At 42.7% G+C, this 23756-nt stretch overlaps 1 protein-coding gene across 1 annotated transcript in view; it reads left to right on the forward strand.

Annotated features, from left to right (window-relative positions):
• LOC126108695 (ankyrin-3-like) overlaps positions 1-23756 on the forward strand; it is a 59645-nt gene that overhangs the window by 27030 nt on the left and 8859 nt on the right. The window contains exons 4-5 of the mRNA XM_049914011.1: positions 5372-5933; positions 11994-12143. Of these exons, the coding sequence (XP_049769968.1) occupies positions 5372-5933; positions 11994-12143 (712 nt within the window). The remainder of the gene's footprint in view (positions 1-5371; positions 5934-11993; positions 12144-23756) is intronic.

Genomic DNA, 23756 nt, shown 5'->3' on the forward strand with positions numbered 1-23756 from the left:
TCATAGTTACAGCCCGATCGTGTATTGTTTCAACGCAGCCAAACATAACCATTACCAGTCAATGATCGGCTCAATTGGACCAGAGGACCCAGTCTACTCCATGTAAACACAGTCCACACCAGTATGAAGCTAGCACCAGCTTGCACTGTGTCTTGTTGAGAACTAGGGCCATGACTTTGTCGGGGTCTGCACCATCCTCGAACTCTACAATCAGATCTTACCAACTTTAGTCGGGACTCATCCAATCAGACCACCGTCTTCCAGTCATCTAGGGTCCAACCATTGTGATCACGAGACCAGGAGAGAGGCTACAGGGAAAGTCGTGCTGTTATGCAATTGCACTCACTTTGGTCACCTTCCGTCATGGCCCATTTACGTAATTTCGCTGCACTGTCCTAACGGATACGTTTATCGTACGCCTCACATTGATTTTTGCGGTTGTTTCGCGTAGTGTTCCTCGCCTCTTAGCGCTGGCAAACGCCGCTGCTGTCGGCCTCTAAATGAAAGCCGTCGGCCACTGCCTTGTTTGTGGTGAGAGGTTCTCCCAGCATACTCTTGACGCTGTGGATCTCCAAATGTTGAACTGTCTAACGATTTCTGAAATGGAATGTCCCATTAGTCTAGCTCCTCCTTCTAATCAGCGTTCAAAGTTAATTCCCTTGGTGCGGCTATAATCAAGCTGGAAACCTTTTCATGTGAATCACCTGAATACAATCGACAGCTCGGCCAATAACTGCCACTTCACACCTCGTGTATGCCGGACTACCGCCATATGTGAAAGTGCTTACCGCTATCCCATGATTTTGCCACCTCTGTGTGGATGTAGCAGCAGGCATCTCTCGTAGTTTGATTCTCGAACTTCAGTCGTGGACTTCCTCTGGTATTTTTATTATGATATGTATATGTCCATTGCACCTAAACAAATAATCAACAAACCCCTTCTAGCCAGCATTATTTTATTGATTTCGTCGTTTGTTATCTTATTAGTCCCTTTGACTTTTCACGATGTGCCTTTAACAACACATTTCAAAAGTATTCCGTTTTTCAGTTCTTTATGTCACAGAGTCCAGGTCTCACATTTACAAGATGCAACACTACAAACAGGCTTTCGGAAGCATTTTTCTGGTGTGTCAGCAGTCAGTTTTAGAGGCTAACATATTTTTTTTAGGTTTTGTTCTGATTCTTATTTTTTCCTCGTTTCTTACTCCTTCAGCGATTTTATTTCCTAAATAAGCAACAAGGTGTTAGAGTACGTGGCCATCCACGACATGTACTCGGACGTTCATTTGTCGTCGTTTTGTCACAAACCATTAGTGTTGATTTACGCTCAAGCATTTTCATTTAATACAGTTTCGTCATGACTTTGTCCACTTCATTTAAGGTGGAATCTAAGATGTGCTGGATCAAATAGTGATTTCATGAAATGGTGTTGTTAAGGGTATGTGGGTATTCACGTGAATCATTATTTTGACACAGGAAGAATGTCGTATTGTTGTACTGACTTGTGAAGAACAGTATCTCTACTAGGAGAACTATGTGGGTCATTTTTGACCCAGGATGGATTTTCGAGGCCGTTACCCATCTCTATAAACATCGCACGACCAAACGCTCCTGTGACTTATGGGGTTGTACAACTTACCAAAATTTCATCTCCCCTAGCTCACTCACCCAGAAGTACGAAAAATTTATCTGTTATACCAGTAGTACGATGTGGGTCATTTATGACCCATACCTATTTAACGCACAGTTTGATATCAGGTAATACCGGTTTTCTGGCACTAAATAGTTTCTGGACACGCCTCAACGTTATTCACGAGCTGTTAGAGTATATTATACTTTGGGCCAAAAAGAACGTTAAATACGAATTATTCGGTTGTCGAATGATACTTTATATCAGCGAGGCTTTCCGTTTTCTTTGGACTGGCGACATGCAGACCTATGCGGAGTAACATTGCAAAACTACAGAATAACATGTGATATATTAGACTTCATTATTTTCATCGTGGCAGCGACAGTATAACAGAGGTAGTGGCGGAGGACATACGTGGCCATAAGTAATTTTATTTATGTTCGAAACAGGCTTATGTCTCTTGAAGCTATTTTATTGGTCTTGACGCAGCTGCTGGTCTAAGACATTTTTCATTTACTTGTGTATATTAGTTCTGAACAAGGCTATATTATTATAGCAGAAACCATGGTCCATATTTAAAATAAACAAAATTGAGTGCAACTGTGAGCTGTTTTTCATTCGAGACAACATATTATACAGTGCAGAATCCCCTCGCCCCCTCCTACACTACTGTCTGGAGCACTGCTAACAGTTCTCTTACACTACAGCAGATGTCAGTCGCGTCGCCCTTATGGAACGTCACGACTGACAGCTGGTTCACCTCCATGAAACAGGCAGATGAGCTGAAACAAAAAGGAACAAGTTCAGTTAGTGGTCTTCGGAGATCACTCAATGAGGTTCGTCCTGCAGCACGAAGTGGAGACGACACATGGTATGCAACACACTTACAAGTCAGGCGACCATCTTCTCGCAGCTTACCATATCCTGAGTAGAATGCATTCCATCCTCACCCGACGCATCCACCAGCATCTCAAGCAGCACTGCCTCCTTCTCACTACCCAATGTGGCTTTCCTTCGCTGCTGATGACCTTCTCCTTCACCTCACCCCCTCTGAACAACTCAACTCCCGTCGCTCGGCCATCTTCCTCTCGCTCGACCTTGAACGTGCTTACGACTGTGTATGGTAATACGGTCTCCTCTTCAAGCTCCAAACTTTCACCCTCCCTGTTAACTAAGTCTATCTCATCGGGTCCTATCTTTTGCAACGTCCATCCTCTGTCACCATCAATAATACGGATTCCTACACCTTCTACCCCTCCGCCGGTGTGCTGCAAGGTTCTGTCCTCTCCCCTCTTCTCTACCTTCTATGTACGGCGGACATGCCATTACCTTCAGCCCCCATCCACCTTCTCCAGTACGCCGATGACGCCGCCTTCCTTCCCCTCGCCCCCACCCTGCAATGCTGCCAACACCTTCTCCAATCCCATCTTGACCGGTTCATCACAAGGTGTAACCAGTGGTTGGTTAAGGTCAATCCTTCATAGACCCAGGCGATCAGTGTAGGCAAAACCACCCCTTCCTTCTGTCTCCTTGATTTCTATCTCTCCATCTACGGCCATCCTATCAACTTCACCCCCACCTACAAGTACCTTGGCATCACCCTTGACCGTCACCTCTTCTGGATCCCCCATCTCCAGACAATCCAAGCCAAGGCACACTCCCAACTTCGCCTCCTCAAGCTCCTTTCTGGCCGCACAAGCGGTCTGGACCCCTCCACCATCCTTTACACATATAAATCCCTCATCCGCCCTATCCTCTGCTATGCCCATCCCACCTGGATCTCTTCCACCTTCTACAAATCCCTTCTATTCGTTGAACACTATGCACTCTGCCTCGCCTATTGCATCTGCCAACCCTCCCCCACACGGATCCTGTACAACCTCATTCCGTTCCCACACCTCCTCCTTTTCCTTGAATTGATACAGATCCTCTGCACCTCCTGGGACTTGATTCCCATCACACACTTGTCTCTTCCATGCTTTTCCACCCCCATCCATTTCCGCCCTTATACTCCCACATCCCACCCACTCTCCATCTCTCCACACTCCATACCGTTCCCCAAGGTGGCTTCTGCCAACCCCCCCCCCTCCCTGATGATGCCCTCATCCCCTCCATCTACCCCTCCTACCAATTTTAATCCTCCTCTTCCTCCACCTGTTGTTTTTCCCCAGGGCACCCTCTCTCCCATCTGTTCCTCGTCTCTTCCTCCCTCCCTCCTCTCCCCCAGGCTTCCCGTACTCCTATTCCTTCTTCCCCCCCTCATTTCTCCTCTGTCACTGGCATCTACACCCTCCCCCTCTCCGTCCTACCCATACCTTTTCCCTTTGGCAGGTCCCTGGCTTTGTGCATGAACAGTGAATATTCATGCGCCGGAGACTGTCGCTAGTGTTTGTGTGTGTCTTCGTGTTAGTGCTTAAGTGTGTCTATGTTAGTGCTCCACCCTTTCACATGTATAATTTCTGTCTTCTATGTTTGTGAACAAGTGCTGAACGGTTTTTATTCGGACTTGCGCCTGTGAATCACTACATGTAGTTTAATATGAGTACCGTTTTTTATCCACCATGTTCGTTTTGTTTTTTCGTCTCTCATCATGAGGCATGTGTGTTATCTGTGACCAAAGAGCGGCATAGATAGGCCACTGCCGGCCTACCTTTCTTGTAAAGATGTTTAAGTAACAATAAAGAAAAAAAAATAACATGCCTGCTGGATGTCAGATGAATGAGAATACTGAGAGGTAACTTCCATAAACTGTGAAGTTTTATAATGTTTTTGACCAAATCGCTAGATACTACAGTCTCTGAGTTGTTACTCAACGATGCCCTGTACGTGTCTTTTCCTTGACCTCGCCATGATTAACGCTCGCACAAATTTTAAGTTACGTACCTCTACGAAGACTTCACGTCGGGACCTTATCCTCAGAGTAGCAGATGACCTTGCTGCCTCTTACACACTGCAGGCAAAAGTCAGTCTCCCCTTACAGGCACTCGATACTGCCACTGTCCAATAAGGAATTAGAAGGTCTTCTCAAATTCAGGTTTCCTGGAGACAACAAAACAACAAAAGGAAATAAAACGTCAAGTGCAACAAGTATGTGTGCAAAAGTTGACGTGCAAAAACTCTTGTCGGCTTTCTGAATCCCAGATTAGGCACTTCTGTCACGTCCTCGTTCTTAAATATTTATAATTATAGGCTGAAGTTTTTTGTTCTTATGTTTTATTTCCTTCATTGCAATAACTACAAAAAATGCAGAGGATTTTAGTCACCTACTGCTTTTTAGAATCTTTCACAAATATTTGGTACTTATCTTATTCTTATATACAAGGATAAATACTATTAATACATAAACAAAATGTTTTGATTCTGTTTCAATCTTTTTATAAAGAAAAACATTACAACATTGCTTTACCAAATTTACGAAAGATTGTGGAACTTCTTCTGTAACATTTAAAATAAAAAAAATGTTTTCTTAGAGAAAATTTGTATTTGACCCTGTACTATTCATTTTAGAGACGTATTGTCAACATGAAGACACTCAAAATACCACCCAAATACGAACAAAATGGTGGTTTTCTACTGCAGGTAAAAAATGACACACATGGTACCACCAGGGGTATGGCGAAGTCTAGTTCTTTTAGTGTTAGGATGTGATGGTTGACGCAGATCCACTTGTGGCTCAAGCATGTTCTCACATGGAGGGTGCTGTGCAAGGGGAAGGGTCTACTCAGTGACGCTGTGTTTCAGAATCGCCCACAGCAGGACAGGTCCAGGAGGGGAAAGAGGCTGCGGCTGTGGACCTGGGCACCCTGCTGGACGCTGGAGACAGCGCTGTGGTGACTCTGGTGGTGGACGACACACGTCTGGCAGCTCACAGGGCCGTCCTGGCCGCCAGGAGTCCCGTGTTCGCCTCTATTTTCAGCGACGGCACGCTGGAAGCCACAGTCCCAGACGTGGGGGGCCCGTTGCTGCGCCATCTCGTGGCCTACATGTATACCCTGCAGGCCCCGCAGCTGGCCAGAATGGCCCCCCAGCTGCTGGTCGCGGCTGATAAGTACGGCTTGTCAGGCCTGAAGGCTCAGTGCGAGCAGCAGTTGGCTGCACAGCTGTCTGTTGAGACTGCGGTGACCACAGCTGTGCTCGCTATTCGGAACTCCTGCAGCAGTCTTAAGAAGGCCGCCGTTGCCTTCATAAAGACTCATATCTTACACGTGATGGCCACGAAGGGCTGGGCAGATGCGCTACATTGTCAGCCTGAAGATCTGATTGAAGTGCTCAAGCTGCTCTCTGAGCCACAAGCAGAAACAAGGTAAACACAAGACAAGCTACATGTCTACGTTGTCCAGTCCTGTGTAGTTCTGTGTGTGTGCGTGTATTTCCAGCTCCTGAGTTTCTTTACGGGTATCTGTGCAGCAAAATACACCATCACTGACAGACATATTCTGATATCTCGCGATGCTTTCATTGATTTCTCATGTTAGATTAATGTTGTTGTTGTGGTCTTCAGTCCAGAGACTGGTTCGAAGGAGCTCTCCATGCTACTCTATCCTGTGCAAGCTTTTTCATCTCCCAGTACCTACTGCATCTAACATCCTTTTGAACCAGCTTAATATAGTCATGTCTCGGTCTCCCTCTACAGTTTTTACCCCCCACGCTGCCCTGCAATACTAGATCAGTGACCCCTTGATGCCTCAGAATATGTCCAACCAACAGATCCCTTCCTTTACTCAAGTGCTACAAATTCCTCTTCTCCCCAATTCTGTTAAATGCATCCTCATTAGTTATGTGAGCTACCAATCTAATCTCCAGCATATTTCTGCAGCACCACATATCGAAAGCTTCTATTCTTTTCTTCTCTGAAATATTTATCATCCATCTTTCACTTCCATACATGGCTACACTCCATACAAATACTTTCAGAAAAGGCTTCCTGACGCTTAAACCTATACTCGATGTTAACAAATATCTCTTCCTTGCCACTGCTGGTCTACATTTTGTATCCCCTCTACTTCGCCTATCACCAGCTACTTTGCTCCCCGAGTAGCAAAACTCATCTATTACTTTAAGTTTGTCATTTACTAATCTAATTCCCTCAGCATCAACTGATTTAATTCAACTACATTCCATTATCTGCATTTTGATTTTGTTGATGTCCATCTCATATTCTCCTTTCACGACACTGTCCATTTCTTTCAACTGCTCTTCCAGATCCTTTGCTGTCTGTGACAGAATTGCAATGTTGTCTTTATTTCATCTCCATGGATTTTAATTCCTACTCCTAATTTTTCTTTTTTTCCCTTTACTGCTAGCTCAATATATAGATTGAATAACATCAAGGATAGGCTACATCCCTATCTCAGTCCCTTCCCAAACACTGCTTCCCTGTCATGCCTCTCAATTGCTATAGCTGCCATCTGGTTTCTGTACTAATTGTAAATAGCCTTTCACTCCCTGTATTTGACCCCTGCCACCTTCAATTTTGAAAAAGAGTATTCCAGTCAACATTCTCAAAAGCTTTCTCTATGTCCCCAAATCTTACAAACGTAGGTTTACCTACCGTTAATCTATCTCATAAGTCGTAGGGTCAGTATTGCCTCACGTCTTGCTACATTTCTATTGAATCCAAACTGGTCTTCCCGTGTTCGCTTTCTACCATTTCCATTCGTCTGTAAAGAATTCGTGTTTAGTATAATGCAGCCTTGACTTGTTAAACTGTAATATTCACACCTGTTAGATTTAAAGAAGTACTAGATCCAACTGAGCTTATTAACGGATAGTTTAGGTTAAAAAAATCATTGGAGAACTAAATTATTCGTTGATTTATAAATGGTTTTATCATTATTTGCAGTCATTACTTGTGCTGAACTGCATATGTGCAACAGCCTTATAGGTTCTGGTGTAAAGTATCTGAATAAGTGGTAAATTTGCTGTGAAGACGGCAGGAGCCATATCAGTGGTGGACATAGTGATGTGCTGCTCACAGCAGATGTACTGTGGACAACACGATGTGTAGTGTGAGCAGCCAGGGCAGCGAGCCTACAGGCTTTATTCTGTGTGATGTGCAATTCACCATAAATCTCTTTACTCAGTATTACATATATTGTTGTCTGCTGTCTCTGCTGGTGTTCACAATGAGATACTTACAAGCTGCTGCATAAAGGAAAGATGGCGTTGATCAACAAGCGTGTGGTCCGACATTAACACCAGAAACTCTGCAGCACAGTTCAAAGAGATCAGAAATGAATTTAAAACTTTCCATCTCTGATGTTGTCATGACATAAATATTAAACCTGGGAAAAAATAGGTGCTCTACAGAAGACGGTCAGATTGATCGGTATTTCCACATCACGACTGCAGTTTGATTTCTATTTTTCTCCTTCACTTTCTATGTTTATTTCTGAAATATACCTACAATTCACAGAACAAACTTCGTTTATTCTCCCTAAGTAGTACAGTGTTATTAGATACACGTCTTAAGATGTGTGCTAGGTTCCAAGAAGAATGGTGCGGTCCTGAATCGAATCATGAGGAAGACTTCCGTTGCAGGACGTGACACTAGTACGTCTGCAGGAAGCTGTAGGTACTTACTCCTCAAACAGCCTGTGGCCACATCAGGAGACAACAGGCCAGTCTCTACAACTCAGAAAGATCCACAAAATGTGCAGATCCACACAACGCTTCCCATTTCCTTTCGCATTTTGTTCAGTTGTTCCAAAGGATATATGCTGTAATTTGGACATTTCCATTCTCTAGCACATTAGGAGAGGTGGTTTTATTAGTCAAAACGCTGTATGTGCTTCTTGGTGGAACATCTGTCAGTTGTCTAGCAAGCTGCCGGCCTTGCTTGTACTTCTCTATGCTGTTTCTAAAGGCTGCCCAAAGAACTTCACAGTGTTAGGACCTTCCATAGCCCATACATTGCAGTCATTGATACATCTCCCACAATATGAGTATTCATAAGACCTTGTCTCATTATCATTTTTTATATGCTGTATCACTTAGCAAATGCACCATAAAATCCTAATGCCCAATAGTTCACACATATTTGCTTTTTGCAGATGTTTTTTAAATATATATTGAATCCTATATTGGTGGTAAAAGAAACACAGAAGCATGGAAAACTATAAAAAATTTAAGAAGGAATTCCAAAGAAGCAACACATATTAAATATATTACTCATGACTCTTGGGAAAAATATTTTAAAAGTTTATTAACAGAAAACAGGGAAGAATACTTGGAAAACCCTGAATATAATGAAATGATAGATCTACAAGCAGAGAATTACATTCGTTTGGAAATAGAGACAGTAAAAACTGCAATAAAATCTTTAAAGAATGGAAGGGCTACAGGCATTGGAGGTATTCCTGCAGAATTATTAAAATTAGGAACAAAGAAATTAATGGAATTGTTAAGAAACCTTTTCGAAAGATGTTTAAATGGGGAAGATGTCCCAAATGATTTGAAAGTAGGATATATTTCAGTGATACATAAAAAAGGAGCGAAAGATGAGTGTAAAAATTATAGGGGAATAACAGTGACCAATACTTTCAGTAGACTATATGGAAGAATTATTAAATATTTGTTAGAACAAGAATACAAAGAAAAGGAGGCTGAAGAACAAGCAGATTTTAGAGCTGGAAGATCAACAATTGATCATATCTTTTGCCTACAACAAATTATTGAAAAAAAAAATGGTTCGGGCACAACCTATACATTTAGTATTCATAGATATAGAAAAAGCCTATGATAGTGTGCCTTTATCCAGTTTATGGAAAGCTTTAATATCAATAGGAATAAATCCAAGAATAATTTAAGCAATTCAAAATTTATATAAAAATTCTATTTCAAAAATAAAAATTGTAAATATCTATCACATGGATTCCAAGTCACAAAAGGATTACGTCAAGGATGTAGCATCTCACTTACATTGTATAAAATATATACAGAAGTAACTTTACAGAATTGGAAGAAAAAATGTCACACTATGGGAATACCAATAGATGATAGAACAATATACTCGTTACAATTTGCAGATGACCAACTGATTATAGCCCAAGACTATGAGGACATAGAGTATATGACCAGAAAATTGATTCAAGAATATAAAAAATCAGGTCTAAATGTAAACATGAATAAAACAAAGTACATGGTAATTGGTGGAGTGAATGGAGACTTAATATTAGAAGAAGGGATGGGAACAATAACAGCTACTGAGGAATATAAATATTTAGGTGTGAAAATTACAAATGATGGGAAACAGGACAAAGAGATTAGATCAAGAATAAATTCTGGAAAGACGACAATCTCTTTATTAAATGGAATTCTCTGGGACAAACACATAACAACTGATAACAAAATAAGGATTTTAAAACAATAGTTAGGAGCATTATCACATATGATTCAGAAGTGTGGACAACAAAATGGCAACTGAAATCAAAATTATTAGCCACAGAAATGGATTTCTGGAGACGTTCAGCAAGAATATCAAGACGAGAAAGAATAAGAAATTAAGTAATCAGAGATAAGATGAAATGTAAAAATTCAATTATTGATTTCATCGAGCACAAACAACTTAAATGGTATGGACACATCAGACGAATGGAACAGGAAAGGCTACCAAAATGCATAATCGACTGGGTACCAATTGGAAGAAGAAAAAGGGGACGACCACCTGATACATGGAAACAGGCAGTTCAGTCAGCAATGAGGAAGAACAACATTCCTGAAGATTTATGGACAAATAGAGAAGAGTGGAGAACAATAATTAGTGACTTACTGTAATCTAGAATAGGTGCTGGAGAAATGTACTCACATTGTAAATCCAGAATAATATATATATATATATATATATATATATATATATATATATATATATATATATATGTGTGTGTGTGTGTGTGTGTGTGTGTGTGTGTGTGTATGTGCGTGTTCAGAAATTTCCTTTAGAAACTTATATGATTTGTAGGGGAGTGAGAACTGGAATCCATGTCCAGAAACAGCTGAGTTAGGTGTGATGCAGTACAGTTATTAAATAACAATTCGAAAGAAACACAACGAAAGATCCCTTTATCAGCTAAGCCTCCTTGTTCGTATTATCACTTAAATATTACGTGTTCACATTACTCCAAAACAAAAAATCAACCTAGCATACTGTACATGCAGAAGCTAACGTTTAAGTTTTAATGCAAACAAATGTGCGGAACTGATAAATGGACGCTTCGTTATGTTTACTTTCGGACTGTTACCTAATAACTGTACTACATCATGCCTAATTCACTTCCTGGACATTTAAACATGTGAACTCAAACTGTCGTAGAATGCATACAGTACATTTCCAGATGGGGTTCCTGTTCAAAATATTACGTACTCTCTCCTCTCTACAAGTCCTAGTAGTTTGTAAAGAGAATTTCCGAACACCCTATCTATGCTCCCATCACTGATAGAGTTTCCACTCATCAACCTGTATCTTTTCCTCACTTGTAGCAACTACAGCTTACTTTAGTCACATTTAATGACTAATATTAATGCATATTTACACAACATTACATTGTCTCCTGTGTTACATAACCCATGTCTCCTTAATTTAAATCCAACTCTTTCCTTCGTTCTACAAGAAATCTTATCACAGTCTGATAGAACTGTATATATAGAATATAAGAATTAAGCAGAATTTCTATTTTCATTCGAATAACAACTTCCGACTACATATCACGCATAACTGCATGTATAGAATGCTTCTGTTTGCCTTTTTTATCTTAACAATGCTCAATGTTCGCTAGTTTATTGAAAGTGCTCGTTGGCCAATGTGAAACAAATATGTTTACTTGCCTATTTTGGTGACAGTTAAACGTATTAAGGGAATAGCTACACAGTATCACACATTCTGTATCCCTTGCTTCTCTAAATTTCTTTTGGTGCACAGTTCAGAATCTACTCTTCTGTAGTTTACCAGCTGTGCATCCTACAGCTAAGTCCCTAACAGCTACCGATACTATCTGATGATAATGGTACAAGTTTTACATGTAAAGATTATTTCTATTTTTATTTCTGTTGGAATGTTGTTTTTATGTATTTAAACTACGCTGACGACTAGTTGTCATATCAGTTCTACCTAAATGTTGACCTTAGCATGTATTTTTATTTGTACTTTAATTTATGCAGCCTGTTGTTTGCTAAGCGATGCTACTAGTGTGGGGGCTAAAGCGATTAGCACAGGGGTAGGTCCTTCGTCTCAGAGGACCCACTACTGATGTTGAAAGTGTGTGTTCTATTAGGGGTGTCTGGACAAATTCTCAGCAGCATTATCTGCTGTAGGCTGCCCTCTGTCCTCCGTGTGTACTGCGTGACCACACCCTGTGTCTCTGCACAGCACTCCAGCCACTGGAGACAGCGAGGTCACCCCGACCAGTCAGCTGCACATGGGCCACAAAAACTGCAGCAGGGCTCCTGTTCCAGTTGCAAAGCACACAGCTACCTGCCCCACTCCCACATTTGACAATGCTTCCGTCTCTTTCCTGAGGTGAGTACAGTCGCTACACATGCACGATTTCCACATTCAATATACCACTTATGAGGGCGTTAGCCAAGTGATCTTATCCAAACACAGAATTTCATTTTATTGTATTTTTTGGTAAAATGGAAGTTATAATTGTCAAGAAACGGAATTTATTTTGTTAATTTTTGATATTTGTGTAAGCATGTATCATAGTGTTTCTCGAGATATTTTTGTGGGATCAGAGTGTGAATTACAACCTGTTCAGACCACAATTGGTCCACTCATGCAGTTATTTGACAATGGTACCATAAACAACTTTTACTCTCCAAATATAGTGAATGAATAGGTGTGTCAGGTGAAAGTTATCATTTCAGTGGTGGTTTCCCATATCCTAAAGTAAATTTGTATAAAATTGGTGTTACAGCTATATTTATGCATTGTAACTAAAATATTATTTTAATGCGAATAAATAATTATGTACAAGTTCATTATGGTCGTCAAATGATGATGGGTCATTATGAAGGAAAAGACGTAAAAATAATATCCATCACTAGAATAAGGTTAGGGAATGTTGTAGAGTGAAGTTTAATTTTTATGTGATTTCCGGCATTTTTTCTTCAAATTAGTGTTTGACGTTTCAACAACTGAAAACTTGCGCCATACTAGGTGTAAAATACTTGTTTATCCTATCAAACGACCTCACTTGGCTTAAACTTTCAGCTGTCAGTTTTATTTCCATGTTTGTTTTGCAGACACTATAATTGCGTTTGACAGGATGAGCCGGAATAGCACCATTGGATGAATGACGTCTGTAAGAGACGGAGGTTCAGTCTGCCACAAGAGCCGAATATGAGGTCGTCTGGCAGTAGTTCTTGGAAATCATTTGTTGGAAAATCAGACTCAATGAAACTGGAAGTCACACGTGCAGTCGTGTGGTGAGGCAGCCTAGTAGGAAAGGCCACTGCTTGTGATGAGCAAAAAATCCGTATTCGACAGCCAGTATGGGACAAATTTTCGGTGGTCACTACATAATGGTCAATATGGCTGCTCATGTTAATCAGGCAATCCTGCTGCACGTGTGGTCAGGTCGAGTCGTGTGTAGTGGCGTACGACGTCTTCTGTAAACAAATCCCTGCAATTGACAGTGTGTCACAGGTGTTGTGGGTACAGATCTTGACTCAGCATGGGGAAATTTCTGCGTAAATGGATCCTGGAATCGACTTATATTTATGCAAATCGGTTGTCGATGGTAGCAGATAATGGTAGTTGACTTCACGAAAAACTGTGAGTGCACATTGCATTACATTTGTTGCATATATAAAGACCTGTTACCTGACATTTTAAAAAGCATGTCATGCATTATGTAATTTTACATATAATACTGAATTGTTCTACATCACTAGTAAAATTAGTTTCGAGCTATAAAAAAGGAGGGTAATAACAATGAATTACAAAGTAAATTAAATCAGTTGTAGGAAATAGATTATTAATAAATGATAGTAATTTAGAACAGAAAGTAGAAACATAGGAAAGGAATGATCTCCAAATATTATTTTACTGTTAAAACAAAATATAACATATAAATTATGATTTGTGTGGTGGCCATTCCATGTGGGAGGCCCTTGGCAGAAACGTTACCAAATGAAATACATCATGAGTGACTGTGAGTGTATTTGTTTATACTGTCTATGGAGTAGGGACACTTATTAGATCTTATCTAGGGCATACTATTGCACTATTTGTGTTGCCATGGCTAGATGTAGTTACCCATATACATGTCATATATGTGTGCTGTTATCTTGTATGTCTCTGAGGATGATGTTTTTATCTTTAAGCAATGTCATAGGCTGGAGTGGAACCACAGAACTTAAACTTAAAGATTCGCCTCACCATATAACATATTCCATAGATGTAATGAGTGTCTCAGTTCTTCAATTAGTCGTTTTCTTTCCCATTTTTAACTGTTGTATTGAAAATGCATATCAGGTAAATGAAAAAATCACATGTGATGCCTCCTTTCTTATAGTTATCTTTTTTTGTCCGTTTTAGGTATTGAACCTCTTATAATATGAGTCTTTGTCTGATGTTGTTGCTGTGCTTGTGTCATTTTAAGTATTTAAGTATTTAAGTATTTAAGTATTAACTGTATTTTTCTTGTGACTTCTTCTTCCGTGTGTATTTGCTTTTAGGAAGCTTTAATTTTCGAGTGCTCTTAATAGTGTTCCATAGATTTCGTGTTTGTTTTGAATACAGTCAGAGAGAGTCCCTTTAGTCAACCATAGTGCCAGTAGAGCTAGAGTTTGTTTTCAATACAGTCCAGAGACAGGTAGTGCTATTTTCATTGTTTTCTACAAGAAGTGGCTAGCAACCACAGTTTAGTGAATAAGCAGCCGCCTATAGTGAATTAGCAGTCTAGTTAAAGGTTGATTAACTCCCTTCAGTAAATTGTTTCCTTAGGATGGATAGGATGTGTGACTGCTGTGTACGGACGCAGGAGGAGCTGGCCACTGTTCGCGAACAGCTGAGCGTGTTGATGGCCGCGGTCAGCCGTCTTCAGGCTGCTGCCTCGGAGTGTAGCGGCAGTGGGGAGTCTGGTGCGTCGCAAGGTACACCCAAGGTGTTACATGCTTCACCCACTGTCCCTGCTGTCGAGACGTCTTCGCGGGTACCGGGCGCGGTTGGGCCACCCTCTCCCCAAGGTGAGTGGCGGGTTCAGCGGCGTTCGCGGCGCACGAGGCGGAAGGTCAATGTGGAGGCTGGCCGTGTGGCATCGCCCGCTCTGCCTGTGAGGGGACATGTGGCTGCTCCTTCAGCAAGGTCCGAGCAGGCACACGGGGGGAGGGGTTTATTAGTTATTGGGAGCTCCAACGTTAGGCGGGTGATGGAGCCCCTTAGGGAAATAGCGAGAAGGTCGGGGAAGAAGGCCAGTGTTCACTCTGTCTGCTTGCCGGGGGGTCTCATCCGAGATGTGGTGGAGGCCCTACCGGCGGCGATAGAGAGCACTGGGTGCACCCGACTGCAAATTGTTGCTCATGTCGGCACCAATGACTCCTGCCGTCTGGGTTCAGAGGTCATCCTCAGTTCGTACAGGCGGTTGGCGGAATTGGTGAAGGCGGAAAGCCTCGCTCGCGGGGTGGAATCAGAGCTAACTATTTGTAGTATCGTTCCCAAAACCGATCGCGGTCCTCTGGTTTGGAGCCGAGTGGAAGGCTTAAACCAGAGGCTCAGACGATTCTGCGGAGATCTGGGGTGCAAATTTCTCGACCTCCGCTATCGGGTGGAGAAATGTAGGGTCCCCCTGAATAGGTCAGGCGTGCACTACACGCCGGAAGCGGCTACAAGGGTAGGGGAGTACGTGTGGAGTGCACATGGGGGTTTTTTAGGTTAGAGAATCCCCTCCCTAGGCCCGACAAGACGCCACCTGAGACGCGGCAAGATAGGAGTAGGCAAAATGCAACAGGGAATAACAATATTAATGTGCTAATAGTAAACTGCAGGAGCGTCTATAGAAAGGTCCCAGAACTGCTCTCATTAATAAACGATCACAACGCCCATATAGTACTAGGGACAGAAAGTTGGCTGAAACCAGACGTAAACAGTATCGAAATCCTAAACTCAGATTGGAATGTATACCGCAGAGACAGGCTGAACAGTGAAGGGGGAGGCGTGTTTATAGCGGTAAGAAGTGCAATAGTATCGAAGGAAATTGACGGAGATCCGAAATGTGAAATGATTTGGGTGAAGGTCGCGGTTAAAGCAGGCTCAGACATGGTAATTGGATGTCTCTATAGGCCCCCTGGCTCAGCAGCTGTTGTGGCTGAGCACCTGAAGGATAATTTGGAAAATATTTCGAGTAGATTTCCCCACCATGTTATAGTTCTGGGTGGAGATTTTAATTTGCCGGATATAGACTGGGAGACTCAGACGTTCATAACGGGTGGCAGGGACAAAGAATCCAGTGAAATTTTTTTAAGTGCTTTATCTGAAAACTACCTTGAGCAGTTAAACAGAGAACCGACTCGTGGCGATAACATATTAGACCTTCTGGTGACAAACAGACCCGAACTATTTGAAAAAGTTAACGCAGAACAGGGAATCAGCGATCATAAAGCGGTTACGGCATCGATGATTTCAGCCGTAAATAGGAATATTAAAAAGGGTAGGAAGATTTTTCTGTTTAGAAAAAGTGACAAAAAGCAGATTTCAGAGTACCTGTTGGCTCAACACAAAAGTTTTGTCTCAAGTACTGATAGTGTTGAGGATCAGTGGACAAAGTTCAAAACCATCGTACAATATGCGTTAGATGAGTATGTGCCAAGCAAGATCGTAAGAGATGGAAAAGAGCCACCGTGGTTCAACAACCGAGTTAGAAAACTGCTGCGGAAGCAAAGGGAACTTCACAGCAAACATAAACATAGCCAAAGCCTTGCAGACAAACAAAAATTACGCGAAGCGAAATGTAGTGTGAAGAGAGCTATGCGAGAGGCGTTCAATGAATTCGAAAGTAAAGTTCCATGTACTGACTTGGCAGAAAATCCTAAGAAATTTTGGTCTTACGTCAAAGCGGTAGGTGGATCAAAACAATATGTCCAGACACTCTGTGACCAAAATGATACTGAAACAGACGATGACAGACTAAAGGCCGAGATACTAAATGTCTTTTTCCAAAGTTGTTTCACAGAGGAAGATTGCACTGTAGTTCCTTCTCTAGATTGTCGCACAGATGACAAAATGGTAGATATCGAAATAGACGACAGAGGGATAGAGAAACAATTAAAATCGCTCAAAAGAGGAAAGGCCTCTGGACCTGATGGGATACCAGTTCAATTTCACACAGAGTACGCGAAGGAACTTGCCCCCTTTCTTGCAGCGGTGTACCGCAGGTCTCTAGAAGAGCGTAGCGTTCCAAAGGATTGGAAAAGGGCACAGGTCATCCCCGTTTTCAAGAAGGGACGTCGAACAGATGTGCAGAACTATAGACCTATATCTCTAACGTCGATCAGTTGTAGAATTTTGGAACACGTATTGTGTTCGAGTATAATGACTTTTCTGGAGACTAGAAATCTACTCTGTAGGAATCAGCATGGGTTTCGAAAAAGACGGTCATGTGAAACCCAGCTCGCGCTATTCGTCCACGAAACTCAGAGGGCCATAGACACGGGTTCACAGGTAGATGCCGTGTTTCTTGACTTCCGCAAGGCGTTCGATACAGTTCCCCACAGTCGTTTATTGAACAAAGTAAGAGCATATGGACTATCAGACCAATTGTGTGATTGGATTGAGGAGTTCCTAGATAACAGGACGCAGCATGTTATTCTCAATGGAGAGAAGTCTTCCGAAGTAAGAGTAATTTCAGGTGTGCCGCAGGGGAGTGTCATAGGACCGTTGCTGTTCACAATATACATAAATGACCTGGTGGATGACATCGGAAGTTCACTGAGGCTTTTTGCAGATGATGCAGTGGTGTATCGAGAGGTTGTAACAATGGAAAATTGTACTGAAATGCAGGAGGATCTGCAGCGAATTGACGCATGGTGCAGGGAATGGCAACTGAATCTCAATGTAGACAAGTGTAATGTGCTGCGGATACACAGAAAGATAGATCCTTTATCATTTAGCTACAAAATAGCAGGTCAGCAACTGGAAGCAGTTAATACCATAAATTATCTGGGAGTACGCATTAGGAGTGATTTAAAATGGAATGATCATATAATGTTGATTGTCGGTAAAGCAGATGCCAGACTGAGATTCATTGGAAGAATCCTAAGGAAATGCAATCCGAAAACAAAGGAAGTAGGTTACAGTACGCTTGTTCGCCCACTGCTTGAATACTGCTCAGCAGTGTGGGATCCGTACCAGATAGGGTTGATAGAAGAGATAGAGAAGATCCAACGGAGAGCAGCGCGCTTCGTTACAGGATCATTTAGTAATCGCGAAAGCGTTACGGAGATGATAGATAAACTCCAGTGGAAGACTCTGCAGGAGAGACGCTCAGTAGCTCGGTACGGGCTTTTGTCAAAGTTTCGAGAACATACCTTCACCGAAGAGTCAAGCAGTATATTGCTCCCTCCTACGTATATCTCGCGAAGAGACCATGAGGATAAAATCAGAGAGATTAGAGCCCACACAGAGGCATACCGACAATCCTTCTTTCTTCGAACAATACGAGACTGGAATAGAAGGGAGAACCGATAGAGGTACTGAAGGTACCCTCCGCCACACACCGTCAGGTGGCTTGCGGAGTATGGATGTAGATGTAGATGTAGATTTTCTGTGCCCGCACCTACATCAATGTCTGTGGTGTGTCTCAGTTTGTGTCCTCCCAAGGATCGTGTTGTTGTGGTTGTTATGTGCTTGTCTGAGATCTGCCATATGAGTTCCCTCGTCTGTAGATTTCGTGCAGTGTTCTTGAAACCTTAACAGTTGCGTTGCTTAGAGAACACTATTTGTCTGGGTCTCGTAGCATTTCTTTGATGTCGTTATGCTCTGTTACAGATGTTATATGTGTGAGGGTGTTGAATGTAATGTCACATGTTCAGGAGACCCATATGCCTCACATGTGCGTGTAGTACTCTAGCTAAGGCCCACTCCGTTCAATCCGAGTCGCAATGTGAATAACGGCACGGCTTGGATTCGTATGCTTGTGATGAAGCTGTACCTGTAAATAGTGGAAGAAGGAGAAAACACGATGGCCTTTGTCGGTCATCTCCCAGTCCATTTTTCAGGTGTCAAGGTGGCAGTTATTTTATTGACTCATGTCTACAATGTTTTCCCCTGTTATCACTGGAATCTAGTCATGTGTACCCCTCATGACCCAGTACACCGCCGCTCTGTGGTGGATAATGATGTCAATGCGGCAAGACCCCAGATCCACACACAAGGCTTCTACTGACGAGGTGCCAAAAGCACGCAGCATTCTGAGTAGCATGCTCCTCTGTCCTAGCCTCACTGTGCCTCCATAGGCCACTGCACACAGGCAGTGTGTTTATGCACCTGCTGCGAAGCATAGTAAGGCTTCCAAGAGAGCTGTATTATGTGTTTCTAGTGAATGCACAGGACCATATAGTGATTTCATTGCTAATGCACTTAGTGTTAAAGTCAAAGTCTATGTATTTTGCACGTGAACTATGCGTATACATGCCCTCAATTAGCAACAATGGCAGTATTCAATATGCCTTCTTAATATAATTAAGGCGTTATGCAGTAAGGTATTGTGTGACATAAGAATTTCTTTATAATTCAAGGGAAAATATGGGAGCGAAAGAAGTACTGTAAAGTTTACATTTTGGTACAAAGTCCATAAGTGAATTTAAGGAAACACAACGCCTGCTCCACAGAGATTCCAGTACTGTGTGCTTTGGTGAACCAGGACAGTCAGCCATGGGCATGCATGAACTGTGGATCCAATTTACATTTAAAAGTCTCGTACGCCATACAATACAATTCACACACAGTAACACATAATCATGGAAGTTACATCACGAACTGGAAACTGACAAGCATTTGCCAAATGTCTTGCATAAAAGTAATGCAGGTGATGTAACACAAGAGGAGGAGCATGCTAACAGCCAACGAGAAGAAAGTATCCAAAAAATTATTAAAGCGACAGACCACAGCGAGAATCTGTAGAAATGCCAGGTACCTCTCTGCTTGAGGTGACAAGCAAACATGCACACCACAAAACATACGATATTGTTAAACACAGTGTACATACTGTCGTGGAAACACTTTAAAATATATTGTATGTAGTATATTATTGTAACTAAAATATTACTTTAATGCGAATAAATAATTATGTACCAGTTCGTTATGGTCGTCAAAAGGAAATGATGATGGGTCATTATGAAGGAAACGACGTAAGAATAATATCCATCAGCAGAATAAGGTTATGGAAGGTTGTAGAGTGAAGTTTAATTTTTATGTGATTTCCTGCATTTTTCTTCAAATTAGTTTTTGACGTTTCAGTATTTAGTAACAACTGAAAATTTGCGCCATAATGGGTGTAAAATACTTCTTTAACATTTGCAACAAGCAGTAGCCGTAACTAGTAAGTCATCCTATCAAACGACCTCACTTGGCTCAAACTTTCAGCTGTCAGTTTTATTTCTATATATTAGTGGTATCTCGGTAAAGTACGTAACAGAACAGAAAAGGAATTATACCAATTTATAGAGTTACGAAAACTTGAGAGACGCAATCCCCTGCACCCCCTGTCGATTTGGGGGTTAGAGTAGATCCAAGGTATTCCTGCTTATTGGAAGAGGCGATGGATTGGAGTAGCCCACTTTTCAGCCTAAAAAGTTCTGGTCCCCTTTTAAGGTTTGACCTCGAACTTCCCAAATTCTACAGATGTACAGACGATTTTGGTAAGGACACCTTACATGGTGCACCAGACATCCATTATACATTTAGATCTTCACCACCTCTTATTGTCATAGCTGTTCAACTCCGCCAACAATTCAGCTGTTTGGGTGATGTCACTTTCCAGGGTACATCCCATTCTCCACTGTCCTCTTTCATCCTACTCACCATAGAGGATTTCTCTGCATCTACTATCCAGCATGGTAGCCATCCATCTTGGGCAGCTGTCAGGTACCCTCTTGGTCCTTGCCCCCTAACAACACAGGGATCGCACTGCTGATGCCTGAGCTGCAAACTCCCCACATTTGCCAAGGAGTACATGCCCATCTTCTTGGGGAATCAGGACTCCCGGCCACAGCCATCGTGCCAGGTGGCTTGCTGTGGCTGGGTGGCGCTTGTGGAGAGAGCCTCTCATCAGAGTGCGTGGCATCAGGGCGCACGACCTGCAGTAAAGTGCACCAAGTCATCTCCTGTTGGGGACTGGCGCCAGCAATCTCTAAGAAGGGCAGGGTAAGCTACAATGTTGACAGATATGATCCTGAATGGTTCGCCTCCGTAGTTGCACCATGGGAGGAACAAAGGAGTATGGAAAAGAGAGAACCTTGTTCGCCAAGGTATTTAGTCTGCAGCAGAATAGATGGGCACTGCTTTCTGGCTATAAAGCCTCAATTTTCTTTATCAAGAACCTGGAGGACGAGTTTGACGAAGTGCCTCTATTATCGGAAATGAGAAATGTGGCAGTTCTAAATTAGACAGTATCCTCAGCCCAGCCCTGGGCATTGCTCGCCTGTGACCTGCTCAATCATATTCCTCTTTCTGTCATCCCCCATCAACATGGTCCCCCACAACATGGTCCCCCACAACATGGTCGAGGGGATTATTTTACCAGGACCTTCTCTTGCAATCTGACGACAAGCACCACACCAATTTAGAGCAGTGGGATGTTCACTTCATTCGGCATATCTATACAGGACTGAAAAACAATAGGGTTGCTACTGGTGCCTACATCTTGCACTTTGTGGGTGGATCACTTCCCAAAAAATCAAGGTGATGGTATATCGATGTGATACGTCCTACCCCCTATATGGTGCTTTAACTCCTGGTAATTTGGGCATATCTTTTCCCACAGCAATTCCAGCACCACATGTTGAGACTTGCGAACCGTTACAACATTCTCCTTTCAAGGCAACAATTTCTACCCGTAATGAAATGCAAACTTCTGCATGGCAATAAAACACACTCTTAACCAACTTACTGTATAAAACACGTAAGCACTTTGAGTAAAAGCGTTAAAAGATATTGAACTGAAAAAACACACAACAGTTCTTGCTGGCTATAAACAATATAAAATAATTCACTACAGCATACATTAACAACCTTGCTTGATTATAGCCATATACACATAAACACATATTTACATAAGTTAGAGCTTCCAGATGAGCAGGAATTCCTTATGCAATTGACTAGTTCTTACTACGAGGAAAAAAGAAATTTTTTTTCTTTCTAAGAGTACCTTTTACATGTGAGTCTAGTAATACCAGTTATGGCAGGCGAGAGAATGGATCACTCTTAGTGCCTTGCATCTTAAACAGTACAACCATTGGTGCATTAGACTTTCACAGACATAGCAGAGGCTAACAGTCGAATAAACCAATAGGTGGCCGGGCACGGTGGCCGAGCGGTTCTAGGCGCTTCAGTCCGGAACCGCGTGACTGCTACAGTCGCCGGTTTCAATCCTGCCTTGGGTATGGATGTGTGATGTCCTTAGGTTAGTTAGGTGTAAGGAGCTATATGTTCCAGTGGACTGATGACCTCAGATGTTAAGTCTCATAGTGCTCAGAGCCATTTCAACCAAACCGGTAGGTAAGCTGGGAGAGGAAAGAAGCAATCTGAACCGCCCCCCCTCCTTTCGTCCTCAAAAGGGGACAAACGGACCACCCTTTCTAATATTACCACCTTCCCGCAGGTGGGCAGACGAGAATGAATGGCGGGAAACCCACAAAATATGCAGTTGATATAATTAACAAGAATAAGTAAATTGAATTCAATTAAACTTCATAAAATACTCAACTTCTGGTGCGTTACGACTCCCAAGCTGAACCAACGCAACACCTCTGCCGAGCCGCCCGCTGCCAGCCATTTCAACGGACGCAGGAAGGCGCGCCGATTTTCAGAACCTCCTAGCCGGTCGACAGCATACGGCCGAACTGCAAAGTAGGCCCCTCGCGACCCACGCTCAGGAAGATTCCTTTCGCGACGAGCAGTTGACGCCGCATACCATGGAGCCGCTGCTCGCGTCGCTTACGCTGGTGCCGCGGTCTGCGCGCTGTCCCTCTGGCACCAGCAGAGAAGTCGCTTCTCCATGCCACAACTGCAAACCCTCCACAAGAGCCCATACAGCCACATCATAAACCCACGCGAACAGCCCACTTTTCCCCTTTCCCTCTAGAGGGAGACACCGAAGCCTTCAATTGCGACAAAAGCACCACCGCCAGAGAAAGGAGGGCGACTGCTTCACGCTACGTGCTGTGGCACGCTTTTCAAAGCTGACCTTACTATGGCTCACCAGTGGTCCCAACACCACCAGTCCCTAGCAGTTCCAGGTCTGAGGACGAGGTGGAGATCGTAGAATCCCTCAAGGTCCTAGATCTTGCTGACGCTTCAGATGCAACAGTCCTGGATACCAGCACTCATTGTGACACTGAGGCATAAACTGTCTCCTTCATCCCTTCATGCATTCCCAGATGACTGACTACCTATTGCTCCTGTGGAACTGCGGCGGTTTTTTCTCCCACCTCGCTGAATTATGACAACTTTTAAGCATTACATTAGCGTTTTGCATTGCTTTTCAGGAAACGTGGTTTCCTGTGATGTGGACCCCAGCCCTTTGTGCCTGACATGGGTACTACAAAAATTGTACTGACTGTGACAGACTGCAAGGTGGAGTCTGCATCTATGTCTATGTCTGTAGCGAACCTATGCCCCTTGAAACACTTTTGGGAACTGTGAGGACAATGCAGGAAGTTACCATCAGCAATATATACGTCCCTCCAGACGATGAAGTTTTGCACCATGTATTAGCTGCACTTATTTCTCAAGTCCCACCCCCACCCCCACTTTTCCTACTTCTGGGTGATTTTAATGCATCTAACCTTGTTTGGGGTGGAACCAAGATTGCTGCTGTGGTAAGGCTTTCAATGATCTACTAACTCACCTCAGCTTTTGCCTCCTCATTACAGATGCCCCCATTCACTTTAGTGTGGCATATGACACATA

The sequence above is a fragment of the Schistocerca cancellata genome, chromosome 11 (assembly GCF_023864275.1).
Source record: "Schistocerca cancellata isolate TAMUIC-IGC-003103 chromosome 11, iqSchCanc2.1, whole genome shotgun sequence".
Taxonomy (NCBI): domain Eukaryota; kingdom Metazoa; phylum Arthropoda; class Insecta; order Orthoptera; family Acrididae; genus Schistocerca; species Schistocerca cancellata.